Source organism: Salvia miltiorrhiza, chromosome 8, assembly GCF_028751815.1.
Source record: "Salvia miltiorrhiza cultivar Shanhuang (shh) chromosome 8, IMPLAD_Smil_shh, whole genome shotgun sequence".
In the NCBI taxonomy this organism is placed as follows: Eukaryota; Viridiplantae; Streptophyta; class Magnoliopsida; order Lamiales; family Lamiaceae; genus Salvia; species Salvia miltiorrhiza.
This window is the reverse complement of record NC_080394.1, coordinates 21,430,604-21,450,715: the sequence shown is the minus strand read 5'-3', so window position 1 is coordinate 21,450,715 and position 20,112 is coordinate 21,430,604. Positions and strand designations below refer to the sequence as shown.

The following is a 20,112-nucleotide window of genomic DNA, read 5'->3' as shown; positions in this document are numbered from 1 at the left end:
ATTCATTATGATATAATGAACATAATTTGTTCATATTTTATACACTTAAAAAGTATTTTTATGATAGCACACCCTTCATATATACTCCCTCCGTCCATAAAAGAACTTCCTAGGAGGGAGTGACACGGGTTTTAAGAAAAAATATTGTTGAGTGTATTGAAAGTGGATAAAAGGTAGTTGAGTGTATTGGGAGTGGTGAAAAGGTGTTATAATTAATATTGAAAGTTGTGAAAAGTGAAAAGTAAGAAGATTATAAGTGGTGGGGTATAGTACAAAAATAGGTAGAAAGTTCTTTTGTGAACGTCCCAAAAAGGAAAGATAGGAAGTTCTTTCGTGGATGAAGGGAGTATAAATTTAGCATAAAAGCCACACCAATTGTGTAAAATTTTACGTCGAAATATTAGATTTTAACAAGATTTTTAATTAATTAATAGTAATAAATTATACAGCCACAAGAGCAAGGAAAAAGAGAAGAAAAAAAAGCGAAGTCAGTCCAACCCGGTCCGATAATTCTGAAACAAAAACCTCTGAAAAACCCTAATCCACATCGTCGTCACCTGCAACGCGCCTTTCACTCGAAAACTCCCAGCATCAATGGCGAAAAGAAAACGCAATCCCCAAAACGACAGCGTAAATGAGAAGAAGGAACAAGAAAAAGCGGTTGTTGCAGGAGAAGTAGAAGAAGAACAGGATGACGACGAGCGGAGCTTCGAAGAATTGGGCCTCGACGCCCGCCTAGTTCGTGCCTTATCGAAGAAATCAATCGAGAAGCCCTCTCCAATCCAGCGCGTTGCTATCCCTCTCATTCTCGTATGTGTTCTTCATAATTTATTTGCTAAATTTGCGATTAGTTATTTTTTAAGCTCAATTTGTGTTTTCTATGACGCAGGAAGGCAAAGATGTGGTGGCTCGAGCGAAAACCGGCTCCGGTAAAACATTAGCTTATCTGCTCCCGCTGCTTCAGAAACTGTTTGCTGATTCGCCGTCAAAATTGAATCTTGCTCCCGCCGTGATTATTCTTGTTCCAACTCGAGAGCTGTGCCAACAGGTATGTTTCTTTTAATCTAGTTTCAGAAATGTAGAATTTTCCACTTTCCTTTTTTTTGGTGGTTATTAATTTGCTCGTGATTTGTCAAGGTTTATTCGGAAGTGACGTCACTGATTGAGTCATGCAGAGTGCAACTAAAAGTAGTTCAGCTGCGGAGCACGATGTCTGATTCTGACTTGGTTGGTAAATTTAGTTTGGCACAATCTAATTAGTTTGGGATCTAAATTGTTCTAATCAGTTCGAATTGTAATGTCAATTTGCAAAGTATGAAATCTCTTATTCGTTTTCTCATAGAAAACGTCTTTGGCTGGGCTTCCTGATATTGTTGTATCAACACCTGCTTGTGTACAAACATGCTTGAAAAATGGTATTCTTCAAGCTAAAGCTCTTCAAGAATCACTTTCAGTTCTTGTCCTTGATGAGGTATGCAGCCCCCCTTTTGTCCTATTCAAAATTTCTGTTAATAATTTGAATTCTATTAGAATCTAATTGACGTGTAGAACATAAATATAATTGAAAGTTGTTTGTAGAACCGATGCTTAAAAGTTCGTTCAGAAAGTTTTGTAGACAAAACTATAGGAAAAGAGACATAGACTGTAATGAAAGGGTATGCACCTGCTCGTCTGCTTATTGTCTATCTCTCGTATCAGTTGTAGATACTATCTGCATAAATTTAATTATATTATTAGTGTTGGATATGGTATTTGCAGTAAAAATACCAGTTTTAGTTATCATTAGCCACTGGCTTTCTATAAGTTATTGATATTTAAGATCTGTCATCACTTAACTGTGTGTTTAGAAGAAGAACTAGTGGCCTGCCACAATACAAAAATACATAAACTTATTAGCCAAGACCATCCAAGAATCAATAAATATAGAGCATGTATTTTTTATAAGTGTGTAGTTTCTATGGATGTTCATCATCTTTACATAATAATATAAAGTTGATAAAGTTGTACCATGTGATTTATTCTGAATATTATCTCAGGCAGATCTTCTGTTGTCATATGGATATGAGGACGATATAAAAGCACTTACAGCTTATGTTCCAAAGCGCTGCCAGTGCCTTCTCATGTCTGCTACTTCAAGGTTCATTTCAGTTATAATATTGTTGCAGTAATTACGTGATAGTTGGGTTGGCACCTTTACCATTTGAATTAAAGTTAGTTGGCTCTAGGGCTGGCAAATCGTGCGTGTCGGATCGTTATCGGGTCGACCTGATATCGACCCGACCTGTTAAGGCCAAACCTGAACACGACCTGTTAAGGAATTGCTCGACACGAACCCGAACCCGACACGATTTACTCAAACCCGAACACGACACGAACCCGACACGAACCCGATAGCAACACGATTTAAATCGGGTTGACACGATACGATAACGACACGATATGCTTATAACCTGAATTTGACCTGATTAAACACGAACACAATAATTACACGAATTTGACCTGATTAAAACAACACAATAATAATACAATAATATGTGAATTACATATCAAATTAACCACTGAACAGATTCATGGTTTGAAAAAACAATGAAATTTAAAAGCTCACATAATAAGTCCCATTCATCAACATAAATCATAGGTTGAGTCCAACAAAATAAAAGTCTAGCAACATAAAAATATCGCCATCTAGTGAAGTGTTTCAAGTTCAACAAAATAAAAGTCTAACAACATAAAAATATCGCCATCTAGTGAAGTGTTTCAAGTTCAACAAAATAAAAGTCTAACAACATAAAAATATCGCCATCTAGTGCCCGTTCTTGGAGTCCAATCCACAAATAGTTCTTCATATCAAGACATACTCATCCTGAAAATTTCAAGATGAAAATATAAGAACATATCAGGCTGAAATCAAGTCAATCCAATTAGGAAAAGGCATAAGTTTTATAATTTGTAGACTCAATATAATCTTATCTCAATAATGGATCAATTTGCTCAAACTAACCATCAACAACAATAGTGGAGATCGAGGAGGATTCCGTTTGAGGTTCATCATCGCCATGTAGAAAGTCTTCGGCTAACTCACATGTTGGTACTTCGCTTTTGAAGGCTTTGAAGAAAAAAAAATATGAATTGGTATATATATCAATAATTTAAAATGTCAACATTAATAACACAAAGAAGTTATACCTTTTTCTCCAAACAACCAATCTCTAGTGCAAATAATTGCCTCCACTGTGCTTGCTTTAAGTGAGCTACGATATTGATCAAGTACTCTTCCACCAACACTAAAAACAGCTTCGGAAGCCACCGTAGTTATGGGAATGCTCAAAATATCACGAGCCATGCGAGCTACTTGTGGATACTTGTATTGATTCCCTTTCCAAAAGCCAAGAACATCAAGATTGGATTTGGCATCCAATCTTGCTTCTTGCATATACAACTCTAATTGTGACTTTTGTTCGCTTAATCCAAACTCATCCAAAGCACTAAACTCCTGTAGTTAAAATACAAATGAAAATTTTAATTAACAAGTAAGAAATTTGAATAATATTAATAACATAAGTAAATATAATTTAGTAATTTACCTCAACCACCGCTTTAGATTCTTCGTTTGTGAATTCACAGGTTGAATCATTTAATGTCGAACCCCCACTTCTAGTAAGACCAAAACTGTCACTGTTGCTCTTATGATATTCTTCAAATAGAGCAAATAACTTCTCTCTTACTAGTGAACACTGACGAGAGTTAGGGCCATACAACTTCTTATAAAAGAATTCCACAAACTGAAACTTATAGCGTGGATCAAAGACCACAGCCATAGTCAAGATCAAGCTGAAATCGGACCAATACTTCTCAAACTTTGGTAGCATCTTCTCAGCCATTTTCTTTATATAAACATCCGAACTATTGCAACTTTGTCTCAATGAACTGTAGCACATGACAACGGGCTGAAAATACAAATTTGCTGTAGGATAATTGCTACCAGAAAACAAGTTCGAGACATCGTAGAACAAGCTCAAGAAACCACGAATCTTCTCAATTCTATCCCATTCAACTGAAGAAGGACAATGCTTGTAGTTGGGATCAACAAGTTGAAAATTCATGAATGCTTTCCTATAATATAGTGCATTATCAAGCATCAAAAAGGTAGAATTCCACCTAGTAGGGACGTCTTGCCTTAGTCCTCTCTTACTTTGCAAAGATAACTTGCTTACACATTCCAAAAATTTCTGCCTCCTCATTTGTGAACCCCTCACATATTTCACACTTTCACGGATCTTAACAACAGAATTTTCAATATCATTCAAACCATCTTGGACTACCAAATTGATAATATGTGCACAACAACGGATATGGAAGAATTCACCATCACAAAGAAGTGCATTATTCAAGTTCAACTGTGAGATCAACAACTCAACAGACACATCATTTGCACTAGCATTATCCAAAGTCAAAGAAAATACTTTGTTTTCAATCCCCCAGTCACAAAGCATGGAAAACAACTTATTTGATAATGCTACACCAGTATGAGGAGATGGCATCAAAGAAAAATTCAACACCTTCTTACGTAACACCCATTCCTCATCAATGAAGTGACAAGTAAGAGAAATATAACCATCTGTTGTAATAGAACTCCAACAATCAGAAGTCAAGGAAATTCTACCACATGCTTTTTGCAATTCAGACTTAATCTTCATCTTTTCTCTTTCATACAATTTCAAAACATCAGCCTTCACTGTATTTCTAGTAACCATCTTAATATCCCACTTAAGATACTCAAAAATAGCTATAATGCGTTCATATTCAACGAATCGAAATGGCAAATCATGAACAACAATAGCAGCACACAATAACTCCCTAAAGTGATCAGGATCAAATTTTGTTTTACTAGTAGTCATCAATTCACCAACATCATGTGTATTCTTCCTTTGACAACCATCTAAATGACGTTTCAAGTTTCCAGTTCCACATTTGCTTGTCACTTTGTAATAACGATGCCCACAATAGACACACACACATGTTTTGGAACCATCTGCACTAGTAGTAACTTTATAGTGATTCCAAACAGCTGACCTCGGTTTTCTTTTGTTCGTTGGGGGCTTAGCTGTAGGATTGGACGTCCCTAAACCAGTTTCTGCATCTGTGGCAGCAGAAGGGGCAGCAGCTGCAGGGCTAGCAGTAGAAGCAATACAAGGCATTTCACTTGTATATGTCGTAAAAGTATTTTCATCACCATCATCATCATTGCTAGACATAATTACCTATAACAACAAAGAACAAATAACTATTAGTACATAAGATTTAAATGAGCAATAAAAGACAATCAAAAATTGAGATCACAAGAACAGCAGCAAAGGGAAAGTGTAACACAGCCTCATTTTCGAAACTAAATCATCTTTTTCCAAATGTAGATTATGTCTACAATTTATTTCCATTAACAGTTTAACACCATCTTATTTCCATTAACAGTTTAACGTGGTCTCTACCAAACAAAACAAATAAACAATAGGAAATAATCTGAATTACTCTTTTCTCATAGAAATCTGAAATCTACGAGTCCTAAATTCTTCACAATCCAAAGTCTTCTCAATCTCGAAAATAAATATCCAGATCATGAGAGAGAGAGAGAATCAGAGTCGGAAGACTCGGAACCAGCGAAACACATAAAACTCAGCAAAGCATAGTTCCTAATACAAGAGGAGAATCTCTGCAAACCATTAACACAAATTTTGCAAGTGAAACACATAAAACTAAAGGGTTTATCACATCAAGATCCATTAGTGCCTTCTCCCATGCCTCCTGCTCTTACCCTTCTTCCGACGACTCCTCTCCTCCGAATCAGAGTCGGAACCAGAATCCGACTATGAGGACTCAGACGACGAGAAGTAACTCCGATGCCTCCTCTTCCTCTGCTTCTTCTTCTTGCTCCTCCTCTCCTCCGCGCCGACTGGAACTTTGGGAGAGAGGCGGCGAAGAGGGAGCCGTGAGATTCGACAGTGGGATGGGGCGGCGACTCGAAGAAGGGCTGCGCCGGGCCGTCGTCGTCGATGTGGCTGTGACTTGAGAGTCGACGTCGAGTGCGGGCGGCGGGGCGGGGCAGTGCGGCGGCGGGCGGCGGAGTTGGAACTTGGAAGAATGGAAATTGGAAGGGAGTCAAGGGACGAAACGGGTGTGCGGCGGGGAAATTGGAAGGGATGAATGATATGAAACCCTACTAACCTAAAGTAAACTAAGAAAATAAAAATTTAAAATTTAAAATAAATGTTTAATAAAAATAATAATATTATTATCGGGTTACCTGAACCGAACCCGACCCAACCCGAACCCGACCCGAAATTATCAGATCCTTATCAGGTCGACCCGATAAGGACCCGAACCTTATCGTGCGTGTTTCTAACCCATTAATTTCGTGCGGTTTCGTGTCGGGTTATCGTGTCGTGTCGAAAATTGCCAGCCCTAGTTGGCTCCATGGCAGACTGTGGCTTGAGTCTGTTAAATGTGGGCATCGACATACTTGTGTGTGTTATCCCTGCAAACATACAAACACCCAGACATGCACATATACAATATTGTGTCTGTATCTGGACTTAATGTATATACCCAAAACCATAAATCATTAAGTTGGCATTTTCTTTTCTGAAAACTATATCTTGTTTTCTAGATCAGTGGGAGCCAGTTGCCTTTTCTTTTTGAAAATAGGACTTGTATTTTTTCTAAACTAAGTGAGGTACATGCTGCTTATTTCAGATGACTTTGATCATAGTGCTATCTGTTTAAACCAACTTGTGTTTCTTCTGTGTAATTGAATCATTTAAGACACACACACACACACTTGCATACATTCTTTCATGACAGTCATCAATGTATTTTATCATTCTAACCAAGTTAGCTTGTTTCAATCCATGTATATTTGCTTCCATGTTCTCACTTTGTGAACTGAAAAACATGGCCAGCTCTAATGCTTCCTTTGACCTGGATATTATTCAGTGCTGATGTTGAAAAGCTGAAAAAGCTTATTCTACATAATCCATACATTCTAACACTACCAGAGGTGGGAGATGTAAAGGATGATATCATTCCCAGAAATGTTCAGCAATTTTATGTAAGTTATCCTTATTTGTTTCTACCACAGTTATTGAAGTAATTTTTCTAGGTATGTTACTTTTGTATATTACAAATTTACAATTGTGCACTGAATAACTATTTTCTTGTTCTATTCAATTTTTTATTGATGTTTCTTTGTAAATTAATGTCCATTTTTGAGTTCAACCTGCCTCAGTGGATTTTGATTTTAATCTGTTGCCTAACTATGGTTTTTGTTGTTGATCGTATTACTTGTCTAGATTTCATGTAGTGCTCGTGACAAGCTTGTCCATATCCTTGCTCTCTTAAAACTGGAGCTGATTCAAAAGAAAGTGCTGATTTTTGTTAATTCTATTGACACGAGTTTTAGACTGAAGCTTTTCTTCGAACAGGTAAATAGTTCACCACTTAACCATATGGAGCGATGTTATATTTATGCTCAAATGTGATTGAAACTGAGAATCCTCTTTAAGTTTTTCTCAATTCTCAAGTAGACTGACCATGTGTTGTATAAAGTCATATTACCACATGTCCAGCCTTAAATATTTCTTGGTAAAACATTGAGAAAGTGTCAAAATCAGTATATCAGTATTAGCTCCTTAAACCATTACCGACAAGAAAAGTGTATTGTGTTGTAGTATGATATTTTCTGCCTGTTGTGATTCAACTCAGAATAATTGAAGAGGAACATATCAATCACTTACAAGGAAGCAACTCGATGAGAGATTATTGAAAAAAGAAATACTTGCAGATACAAATGAGAAGTAAAAAGCAACTCTTGTATGTAATTTGGAATTGGAATTCTTCTAGATAAATATGCATGTATACATATCACTACAAATAAATTATAACTATTGTGTTTGGACCTGTTTTCTTTATAATTAAATGCTGAAACTAATTCCAATTTATAGGCCATTACATGTACTTAAATAATCATTGGCAAGTGAATGTGACCGTGTGTTGTCTAATATAACTCCCGATGGCCATGATGGTTGACCAGGAAATGCTATTTTCCAATATATAGTAATAGTATCATAGTTTAACTCAGCTTAATTCTTTGTAATAGTGTTTTCGTTATTGGGGATCAATAGACTGACTACAGTTTTAATCTGGCAGTTTGGAATTAAATCTGCAGTTTTAAATGCTGAGCTGCCTCAGAACTCTCGTCTACATATTCTTGAGGTATTTTTGAAACTTGAAATGTTCTCTTTGCTAGTTCTGATCTAATCTTAGTTTTTTTTTTTTTTTAGAACTGTCTTGCACAATCATTAGTCAATTCTAAACTTTTATTTTTATCTCAGGAGTTCAATGCCGGTCTGTTTGATTACCTTGTTGCTACTGACGACAGTCAATCAGCAGAAGAGCAGAATGATAAGGAAAATCATGCTTCTAAAAAAAAATCTAAAAAACACTCCAAGAAGAAGTTGGATGCAGAATTCGGTGTAGTAAGAGGAATAGACTTCAAAAATGTGTACACGGTGAGCTGATGCTTTGCCACTTGTATCTCTTAGTTGAGTATTGTCAGATAGTTTATGTATGTCATTCTGGATGGGCTTCTGGTGATAGTCTCCTAATCTATATTATCTACTTTTGTGTGTGAAATGAACTGAAGATTTTTTATGACTAATTTCATGTTGATTTAACATTGTAATTTTACCATTTTATCTGTGTGAAACTTGTATGCTCCCTAGTCTGACTTTGTTGTCAATTTCTGCAACCCTGATCATATGGCAAATTTGTGTTTTCGAGTTGTTTCATTAACATAATTTGTGCACTACTTAGCTTGTTTATTTGATAATTATTTTTCTGACAAATTGATGCTGCATGTTTGATCTATCTTAATTTTTTATAGGTGGTGAACTATGACATGCCTCAAACTGCAGCTGGATATGTGCATCGGATTGGACGTACTGGAAGAGCATATAATACTGGTGCATCTGTCTCTTTAGTAAGATTATTCATGATATCTCCATTGCACCTTCAAAAGGACTTATTAGTTATTACTTACTTTTGTTTCACCTAGTTAAATGAAGTTTTCTTTAGTAGCAGCATTTGTTGAATATGCTCGAATTTTCTCATGCCTTCCACTAACCTTTTCGACCTTTGAATAGGTTTGTCCTGAGGAGATGGAAATTTTTGATGAGATTAAATCTATTTTGGGTGAAAATGATACGGAGGACTCAAAATATATTGCTCCATTCCCGTTGCTTAGTAAAAATGCTGTGGACTCCTTACGCTACAGAGCCGAGGTAAATTGAATTCATTATTCATTTCAGTAAAAGTTTCATTGTACAATTGGAAGAACCCCTTCAATAATGTCATACATTTCTATTTACAAAGAACATGCAGTTCACATTGTGATTCTTCTTCTGTGTTGTAAATTAGGTCGTGTAGAATATCTGAGGCTATGCTTCTCCACAACCACAATCCATCACAACATTTTTCTTTCCAATATTGCAAAAACATGAGTCACAATCTTTGAATCATGTTTCCCTTCTAATGTGCCACATCATGCGATACATTTCTCTCCCAAAATATACTTTAGAAACACCCAAATAGATTTCCGTCAATGATCTTAGTTCCCCAGGAAGGGTATTGGTGGAGAAAATGATTGCTGAAGATTGGAAAATCTTTACATTGGAACTGTTATATGTTAACTTCTGATTATTCTAAATTTCCCTAATAACGTCTTTAATTCACTCGGTAGCAATTGCATCAGTTCTTTTGTGACCTGTATCCTGTCAATGATAGTTACTCTTTGTTGCTCCCAAGGTATATGCTCTTCATTTTACTGAATGTGAAACCTTGAACATATTTCAGATTAACTTTTTAATTGTATTTTCCCTTTTTAGAGTTAATATTGTAGAAGGTACTGGTATTTTCTGTAGGCCATTAAAAGTAAAACTGTTGCCCTGTAAGCACAACCTATGACTTGTTTGAGCTGTCTAATTAATAATTATTATTGCTCAATTACAGTGATTGATGTTTTCATATAAGCGTATCTTTCGAATGTAAATAAATTGTGTTCTCAGCATAAAACATGCATGGCGTTTGACTTTATTTATAATGATTGATGCAGAATGCATAGCCTTAACTTTGTTATTTCAGGATGTTGCGAGGAGTATAACAAAAATTGCAGTGAGAGAATCACGCGCACAGGATCTAAGAAATGAAATTCTTAATTCTCAGAAGTGAGTTATCTTCTGACGAGAGCTCTTCTGGGAAAAGCAACTAGTTTCTTCCATATCACATTTTTTTTTTTGTTCTTCAGCTTCTATTTTAGACTTTATTTAGAGATATTTACCACTTCGGTTATGAACCAACATCTTTGCTCCATATCTTGCATTATTGAATGGATGTCTTATATTAGGCTCATCTATAGTAGCAATGGATATTTTGACTTCAATTGCATGTTAGTATTGATTTTATCTAATTTTTTCAAACACTGCTTGTCATATTTCTGAAAATGTGTAGGTTGAAGGCTCATTTTCAAGATAACCCAAACGACTTAGGTAAACTGAAATGTTACTGGATTATATAAAAATATCATCAACTCTTTGGATAGTTGATGCCTAGCTGCTTTTTTTCTTTGGGCAGATCTGTTGAAACATGACAAAGTTCTGAGCAAAAAGGAACCTGCAGTGCACCTTCGTGATGTGCCTGAGTACTTACTGGACGCAACAACAAAAGAAGCTAGCAAGATTGTAAAGCTTGCTAGAGCTGCCATGGGAAATACTGGTTCGACTCGTCGCAAAGGGTTCAAAGGAAAATTCAAAAAAAGCAGAGATCCCTTGAAAACATTCTCTGCTGAGGTAAACTACTTTCCAGCTCTTGTGTGACTATCGTCTTCTATATTCTCTTTTTTGCTAGTTGCTTTGTAAGGAACCCAGGTCCAATGCAAATTTTTCGTAATGGAAAAATCCTTGTTGAAAATGTATTGCATGTCTCTTCTCACAAATGATTGCATATGGCTCCAACATTTGTGCATTTGAATTGCTTCTTTATATAGGATTCTTGTACCATAAATGTTATTTTGGCTTAACTTATTTCTACAATTATTTGAGTGAGAGCTGCCAACCAATTGCAGTTTTTTGTTGTGTGATTTTTGAGAAGTATCCATGTCATTGCCTTTTAAATAAAGTCTTGGTTTCAGGCACCAAAGCGGGGACATAAAGGTGGAACGAAGAGGAAAGGTAAAAACCAGGATGACGGACACTAACACCAGAAAACAGTATTAACTTATAGTTAAAGTGGATGTTATTAATCTTGAGGTACGAATCTTCACATACATTAGCTGTGAAAGTCCATAATTAGTATGATTGGTTAGGGACAGTCCATCCCATGTGTGCCTTCTAATTGCATTGCTGTTACATAAAAAAGGGAAAAAAAATCAGTTCTATGAAATTTTCAGGATCATGAGGTGAGATTAAAAAGCTGCACCACAAGGACCAGGGAATAGCAGCTGTGACAACATTCCTTTACAGATTTAAGATGGTAGATGAATTTTTTTCAGAGACTTTGTTATTGAGCTCGACTCGAACCTCAGCCCAGAAACCACTCAACCAAAAATGAGAAAGAAAAAATGTACACACACATTGATTCTGAATAGTGGTAGTCTGGTAGATATTGAAAAATCTGTTATGTGATGTGGGAAAAGTGTAGTTGGCTGTCAAATCGTTAGAAAGTTCCTCTATATTCATGTTGGAGGAGATAGTTACAGGGCACTGGAAATTTTGGTAGATTGTAGTAGATTATATGCAAGCTACAGGATTGATATATTCAAGAATTGTATATTGTTTCCGTTAAATTAATTACTTGCTGATATTGTTGGTCATGCCATTGAGTGTCAAATACTTTTAAGACATTGAGTTGATCAATGGAATTTCTTGTTGCTGAAAATTTTGGTTGGAGTATCATCATCATAATATAATGTTGGCAACCAATTTCAATTTCCTGCTACAGTTTGGTGTTGCATCTGGTAAGTCAAATGGATCAAGCTGGGAGTGTCTAATGTTGTATTTTAAATTAATGATTTGAACTTTTGTCGTCATAAATTCATTCAACTTTGTTTAAATTAGGTCGGGTTTGGCCGCTGGCACAGTTGACGAATCTTGTATAAGCTGTGGCTGAATCTATTTTTGCCTAATTTAAACAGAAAATCATTTTAAAAATTCGGCCAAAATGTAATATCATAAAGAACATCATAGTAGTGGAAATGACTAATGAGAAATGAGATATCAAACATATATCAATTAAACTTGAGACTTGAGCCAAAAATGTTTTTCTCTTTGGATCATCAAAACCAAATATTGGAGGCCAATTTCTACCAGTAGAGGAAGACAGAAACCAGAAACCGAGTTCCAAAATTGAAGCTAGCTTCCTTCTCCTTCAAATTTGTCGGCCTCGCCAGCGTTAGAGCATCAGCAATGAGCTTATTTGATAGCCTACTTGATAGTGAGGGACCACATTGAGTAAGTAATGCTGCATTGGGGTTACTTGATAGCCTACTTGATAACATTAGTTTTGATTTTTATGTTTTTCATTTAAATTTAATTGCTCAAATTTAGATAACATATTTTTCTAATAGTTAAATACGCCATTAAACTAAAACATCATTAAAAATTACATAAAATTTAAAAACACCTAAAACATCATAAAAAATTACATAAAAATTAAAAACACCTAAAACATCATAAAAACCCATCATTAAAATTACATAATTAAAAGGGTTAAGGTGCAGATAGGCCCCTCAAGTGGAGGCCCTTAGAGCGTTTCAGTCCCCTTACTAACTGTGTGTGCAAATTGGCCCCCGAACTCAAAAAAACGGTGCAGATCGGCCCCTCTGACTTAACACCGTTATGGGCCGTTAGTCAAGGGGGCGATCTGCACCGTTTTTTCAGAGTTCAGGGGCTAATCTGCACCTTTTAACTTTTTAATTAATTCATCTCTCTCGCTCAAAATTTGATCGTCGTTGTCGCTGATTCAAGCTCCGGCGAGGCCGGCGGAGGGCGCCGCCCCTTTCTTCCTCTCTTGGGCCCTAAACCTCGGAGCTCGCTCGACTGCACACGCTTAGCGTCAAGGACGAGCCCTAATTCTCCCATTCCGTCATAAATCGCCGCCGCAATATCCGGTGAACCCGCCGCCTGACTTTTCTGGATGAGGAGTTGCCTAGCTTTTCTCGATAAGGAGTCGCCTCTTTCTCTCAAATCCGGCGAAATCTGGTGATAAAGGCCGACGATGCCCGTCGCCATCTACACTATCGGCGTGCTGTTGAAGAATGATGCCTCCAAATCAGAGACCATGGCCAACATGATCTCGATCTCGATTGGGGTCACGATCACCGCCTACGGCGAGGCGAAGTTCGATTCGTTGGGGGTGATTCTGTAATTGGGGGGCGGTGACGTTCGAGGGAGAATTCGAGTTTCCATTTCGATTTTGTGATTTTCGGGAGCAATGACGCCGATTTGGAATTCCCGATTTGGGGCTTGGGAACTTGATTTCGTGATTTTCCTCATCTGACGGCGATTGACGCCGGAAAAGTTGGTCGGAGAAGATGAGATGTGATTTTTTTTTAATGAACGGTGTGCAGATTAGCCCCCGAACTCCAAAAAGGGAAAAGGTGCAGATTAGCCCCTGAACTCCAAAAAAACGGTGCAAATCGCCCCCTCTGACTAACGGCCCATAACGGTGTTAAGTCAGAGGGGGCGATCTGCACCATTTTTTTGAGTTTGAGGGCCAATCTGCACACACAGTTAGTAAGGGGACTGAAACGCTCTAAGGGCATCCACTTGAGGGGCCTATCTGCACCTTAACCCTAATTAAAATCCTAGTCTAGACCACGACGCCTGAGCACGTCGGCGACCATGGACGCGTGCAATGCCCTTTGTGCATCCGTCATGTGCGTCGTATCCGCGTTCAGGAGCTGCATATCGAGCTCCCTCTCCTTGATATCGTTCCTCCGTGTGTACTGGGCGGTGAATGCCCTCATCTGTTGGTCGGACCTGTCCAACCTCTCCACTATTTTGGGTGGAGGCTCCGAGCTCATCTGCGACGCTGACACCTTCCCTTTCCCCTTTGCCGCCGCCTTCGCCGCGTTGTTGCCAATGGGTCGGGAAGAAGAGATCTCCTCGCCCGACGCCGAGGTGGTAAAGCCGCCCTCTTCCGTAGTCTTTGTCCTCTTGGAGGCATGCACGTCTCCAACGAGGTACATCGACTTGAACTTGGAATTGTTCCGGAGAACTTTCCACGCGTTCCAAAAATTGAATGCGGCCTTTTTGTGGGCTTCGAGCCTTGAAGAGGAGTTGGGCCTTGTCACGAAGCATATCGTCAGAATGACCGGAAGGCCAATTGTTGCGCGTCTCCACCCAAATAGCTTCCCAGAGACGCACATCTGCGCTCACTCGGGCCTTGATGATGGGGTTGACACGTGCGCGGATCCGTCCCTAATACGCCTCCCCCTTCTGATCCGTCCCACGGATGGCGTCGTTCGTCTCCTCCGCCCAAACTTGGACGATGAGATCCGTATGCTCGGGAAGGTAAGTATGACGGATCCTTACTTCCTTGTCGTGCTTGATTTTGTTGGCCATTTCTTTCATCCGGCCGCCATTCTTTGGTTTGGAGGCACTTTGCTCTGCACTAACTGGTTCCTCCTCGGCTGGGGTCTCCTCCAAGTTAATTCCCCCATATCGGGGTGATAATCGGCGGAGAGATCGGGGCACCAATTAGGATCATAGAAAGGGTTGCGTGGATCCATGAAGGAATAAAATTACAAGAGAAATGGAGAAGAAGAAAATTGGAGAAGAAGAAATGTGAGGATAAATGGAGGAGGATGGGTTTTTTAAAGAGGAGAAAAAGAAGAAAAAATAATATGAAACGGTCGGTCAAAGCACGGAGATCGAGGAAAAACAATCAAATTTTGAATTTAAAATTCGAATTTCTCTATTTTTTTATTAAATTAAGGCGCCTGCATTGCACACGCCTTCCCTCTCCCCCTATCGTGCATACTCGAAGACTCGAGTATCACGCGAGTAGCCCCCCCTGCAACGCCCTACTCGAGTGCAACGCTCTACTCGAGTAGGCACTCGACTAGGTGCGTTGCGGATGCTCTTATCCAGCTTGTCTACTGGTAAAGCATGAATGAACGGTGATCGTTTGTTTGGTGAATTGTGGATTTTACCTAGAGATTGATCGTAAAAATGATAGAAGATTGCTAGATTGCTGAGAGCACGAGGAAAGATTGCTGCAGTAGTAAAAGTATTGAAGGCGTAAGATTACAAAGTGTGTATATGCGACTATTTATAGACTACATGCTAAGGGTAAAATAGTGATTTCGCCTTCGAAGCATGCTTCCCGCGTGGTCCAAGGCATAATGGTAATTTTGCCCCCCAGGCGGGCGGTTCCTTTGCTCTTCAACGACTTCTCTGGCATACGTGACTTCTCTGGCGTAAGTGACTTCTCTGGTGTAAATGACTTCTCTGGCAAGAGCTATTTCTCTGGCAAGAATCATTTCTCTGGCAAAAGTCATTTATCTGGCAAAAGCCATTTCTCTGATCGGGAATGATTTTCCTGACATATCCGCTCCTTTGGTGAGGTCCATTCCTCTGATAAAGACGTTTTCTCTGCTCTACATATATTATTCCTCATCATCTACCAAGGCGCGTGTGCGACACTTGCTGGTTGGCGCGTGAGGCGACTGGCAGCTTTTAAATTTTTTTTTCTTCTCTGATAGTTTTTCATTTCGAATTTTTTTAGTGTATTTTACAATATGATCCTTTTAACTCATATAAAATATGTCAAACATGAAACATATATCTTATGTTAAAGGTCATGATGGGAGTTTTTATTCTACATAAAATCGTACAAATTGAATTTGAGACGAGCAAATGATGATATTTCAAAAGTTCAAAATTCATAATTTATAGATTATATAATAAATATTTATAATTTTTTATATTATATAAATATTTATAAGGAAAAGGTGCTGATTGGGCCCGAAGTAGTAGCCCCTATAGCGTATAACCCCTCTTACTCACTGTGTGTGCAACTAAACCCCTGAACTCCGAGAAAATGGTACAAATTTCCCCCTCTGACCTAACGCCGTTAAGTGTCTGTCAACGTTTGGGTTTAATTGCACCCTCTACTTCAGGGGTGGATCTGCACCTTAATTTTTTATTTTATTTTTATAATTTCAGCAACCCACCTCCGGCATCAACTTAACCGCCCCCCGTACTCATCAACTCCAACTTACACTTTCTCAGCTCGCACACGCTCAATCTCTTGATCGTCGACTGCTTACTACCGACATGCAGCATCATCACCAACTCCAGATGTGGACCTGGATCGAATCCTGCTTGATCCAAATCCATATCCGTATTTTTTTACTTAGGTCAGGATCCGGTCCAAATCCATTAGATCCAGAAAAACGAGATTCATGTCCAGATCCATTAGATTCACAGGGTCTCGAGTCCTGACCCGGATCCATTCTTTTTTCTCTTTTAAAATAAATTTACAAATATTAAATTAACCAAAAATAAAATCATAATTATTATCTAGAGTTTTAATAATTATTCAAAAATAAATAAATAAAATTTAAATATATATTATATAGATAAATATATACACAATTAATATCATAAGATAAGCCTAAAAGGTTAAGGTGTTGAAGGAGATGCTGTTGTGCGGGGGGGGGGGGTGAAGAAGCTGGTGGCGTTGCTGCATGTAAGCGGTGGGCAGTCGACAACCAAGAGATTGGGCGCGTGCGAGATGACAAGGTGCAAGTCCGAATCGATGAGTACGGGGGTGGTTAAGTTGATGCCGGAGGTGGGTTGCTAAAATTAAATAAAAATAAAAATTAAGGTGCAGATCTACCCCTGAAGTAGAGGGTGCAATTAAACCCAAACGTTAACGGATACTTAACGGCGTTAGGTCAGAGGGGGGGGGAGGAATTTGCACCCTTTTCTCGGAGTTCACGGGTTTAGTTGCACACAGTGAGTAAGAGGGGTTATATACGTTATAGGGGGCTACTACTTCGGGGGCCAATCTGCACCTTTTCCCTATTTATAATTAATATTTTCAGTGCCAATGAAAAGTATTTCCAACGGCCATTTTATTAATTTTTCTAACGGCTATTTTTTTGCAAAATCCTGTACATATATCTATTCTTCAATTTTACATTTTCACTCATCTTTCCAACATTCCAATCTTCTTCGCTTCATTTTCATGCCAATTAAAATGATGGATTCAAGCTCTTACAATTTTGACTCTAGTCATTCAAGGTTCCTATTTTTCAAGTTCACAATATCATCAAATGTAATTTCAATTTATTATTTATAATCATAAATTCGTCTTATTTTATTGTATCAAATCATTAAATATTAAATATTAAATTAAATATATAATCTAAATATGTAAATAATAATTTTGTTAGATAAGCTAGGCTTGAGAGATAAAACTAAAGAGCTGTGTATTCATTTCAATATTGTGAAAATCAAATCTGAATACATTGTGAAGAAGATAGACTATATACAATGTTTACACAATAGCGATTATAACTAACTACATAACAACTATGTAATTATCTAACTAAAGGTATAGTGACGTGGTAGAGGAGCCCTGAGCTGCATGCGCCATTCACCATATGTGAATACTTCAATAGTCCCCCATTGAAGCCTAGCCATGATCGATGACAACCAAGTTTAGTTATCTCTGAGTGTGCAGAAGCGTGTTTCAGCCAAAGGCTTTGTAAAAAGATCGGCAATTTGATCATTCGAAGGAACATAACCCACATCTACTATACCATCCTTGATCTTGTCACAAACACAATCGACATCGACTTCGATGTGCTTCGTTCTTGCATCAAAAACTGGATTCCCAACCAAGGCAAGCGCACTGACATTATCGCACCATAACTTGCGCGGAGAAGGCAGATGAACACCAAGCTCAACACACACGACATGTAACCACACAATGTCTGTCGTTGTAGTGGTCATACTGCGGTATTCGAATTCTGCACTACTGCGTGAGACCACTTCCTGCTTCTTAGCGGACCAAATGATAAGATTTGAACCCAAATATATGCAGTAACCTCCTGTTGAACGACGGTCATCTAAGCAACTTGCCCAGTCCGCATTGGAGTATCCTACAATTTGAGAGGTAGCAGAAGGCTTAATGATAGTAACCTCTTGCAAGCAGTCCAGTGAAGAGTAGTGGGGGCAGTCAAGAACTGACTAAGCTTATTCACAGAGTAAGCTATATCAGGTCTTGTAATGGTAAGGTATTGGAGTGCCCCAACAGTGCTCCTATACAATGTTGGATCATCAAATAGAACACCACCCTCCTTAGATAATTTGGTAGCAGGTGTCATAGGTGTAGCACACTATTTGCTATCCAACAGCTTTGTCTTAGCAATAAGTTCATGGATATACTTGTGTTGACACAAGAAATAAACATCAGCATCATGAAGAACCTCAATACCCAAAAAATAATTGACATCACCAAGATTTTTGACTGAAGTTTTTTGATGAAGATGATCTATTACTGAGTTGACTAGAGCAGAATCATGACCAGTTATGAGGATATCATCCACAAAAACAAGAATAAGAGTGAGGGGAAAACATGTTCTCTGATAAAACAAAGAAAAACCTGAGGTAGATTTCTTAAAACCCAAGCTGCAAATCTCAGTGGTGAGCGTATCATACCATGCCCGAGGGGCTTGCTTCAAACCATAAATGGCCTTCTTCAATTTACACACATAGAGACAAAGCTAAAAGGAAAGGAAAATGTAAGGCAATGACATCTGAATATAATGAAATGTATGAAGAAATTCGTGCATTGAGACTTAGTAGAGATCATGAAAATGAGTTAATGACTGCTAAAATTGAATTGAAACATGAAAAGCTTAAAATGAATTCTCTGAAGATGGAAAAAAAATGTTGTCGCATTGTTGGCGAATGATCATTTATCTCCATAAGAAGAAGAGATGAAAAGTCATCTCATTGTAATTTTATTTCCGAAGTAGTTTTCAATTATGTAATTTTAATTTATGTAATTTTCAATTGTGTAATTTTAGTTTGTGTAATATTGTACTATGTTATTTCAATTCTGTATTGCCCTGTGTAATTTTACCTTGTGTAATTTGTTTGAATTTTCAATCCAACTAATGAATATAAGAGTCTCTGACACTATTCACGTGGTAGTTCATCACAAATTTCCTACCATTTCACATCTCAATGTCCATCACACTTTTCCTTCTTTTAACATGCAAATGTCCATCACACTTTTCTTGCCATTTCACATGCATACTTATTAATCTCTGCCATTCCACATGCAACTTTATGATCCATAAGATTCTCTAAGATTTCACATGTTGGGAACCTTGTGGAATATCCTAACCCTTGTTTTGATGATACCAAAATTCATAGGACTTAAATGTAATAGACTAGAATCGTTTTTGAACTCAAGTGTTAGAGTTCATTTCTAGTTTAGTTGCGGTGTCAAAGACTGAAGACTGAAGAACGAAGACTGAAGACTGCAGTTACCAACTGAAGTATCAGTTGAAGAATCAGTTGAAGACTGATTATTTAATGCGCGCCATGGACTGATACTAAAGTCAAGTATCAGTTGAACATTCCTCCTAGGACTGATCTTCCAACGTTCAGAGGAAGCCACGTACGCTCAAGTACAGCCGCATTAAATGCAGAGATATCTTAATATCTTATCTCTGCAGAGGTCATTCCTATCTGGTGGTTACTTTTCAGAGATGTCACATCTCCTGTCCATCAAAGAGAGCCGTTTCCACACAGACAAGGAACCTCGAAGATTGAAGCCTCAGCCCAAATTCGAATTGCTCTCCAACAGAAGAAATCTTGAGGACGATTTACGCCAACGGATCTATTCAAGAGTTCTCCTACAAATAGCGCTCGAGGATCACTTCAATCTTCACCGATTCAACGACATAAGCTGAAGCTCTGCCGAAATAGCTACTCAGCCTAAAGCTTAAACCGCCCAAAGCTTGAATCGAAGAAGAGAATT

General features: G+C 38.1%; 1 protein-coding gene across 1 annotated transcript; it reads left to right on the top strand.

Moving 5' to 3' along the window:
• Positions 1–459: 459 nt before the first annotated feature.
• Positions 460–11,917, top strand: LOC131001822 (DEAD-box ATP-dependent RNA helicase 16). Its single transcript, XM_057928420.1, has 16 exons — positions 460–810; positions 890–1,048; positions 1,138–1,227; positions 1,343–1,471; positions 2,037–2,137; positions 6,988–7,102; positions 7,344–7,475; positions 8,200–8,265; positions 8,385–8,561; positions 8,936–9,031; positions 9,195–9,332; positions 10,192–10,274; positions 10,558–10,595; positions 10,681–10,895; positions 11,237–11,354; positions 11,495–11,917. The coding sequence occupies exons 1-15, from the start codon at positions 595–597 to the stop codon at positions 11,300–11,302; spliced, it is 1,821 nt and encodes a 606-aa protein (XP_057784403.1). The 5' UTR covers positions 460–594; the 3' UTR covers positions 11,303–11,354; positions 11,495–11,917.
• Positions 11,918–20,112: the final 8,195 nt, after the last annotated feature.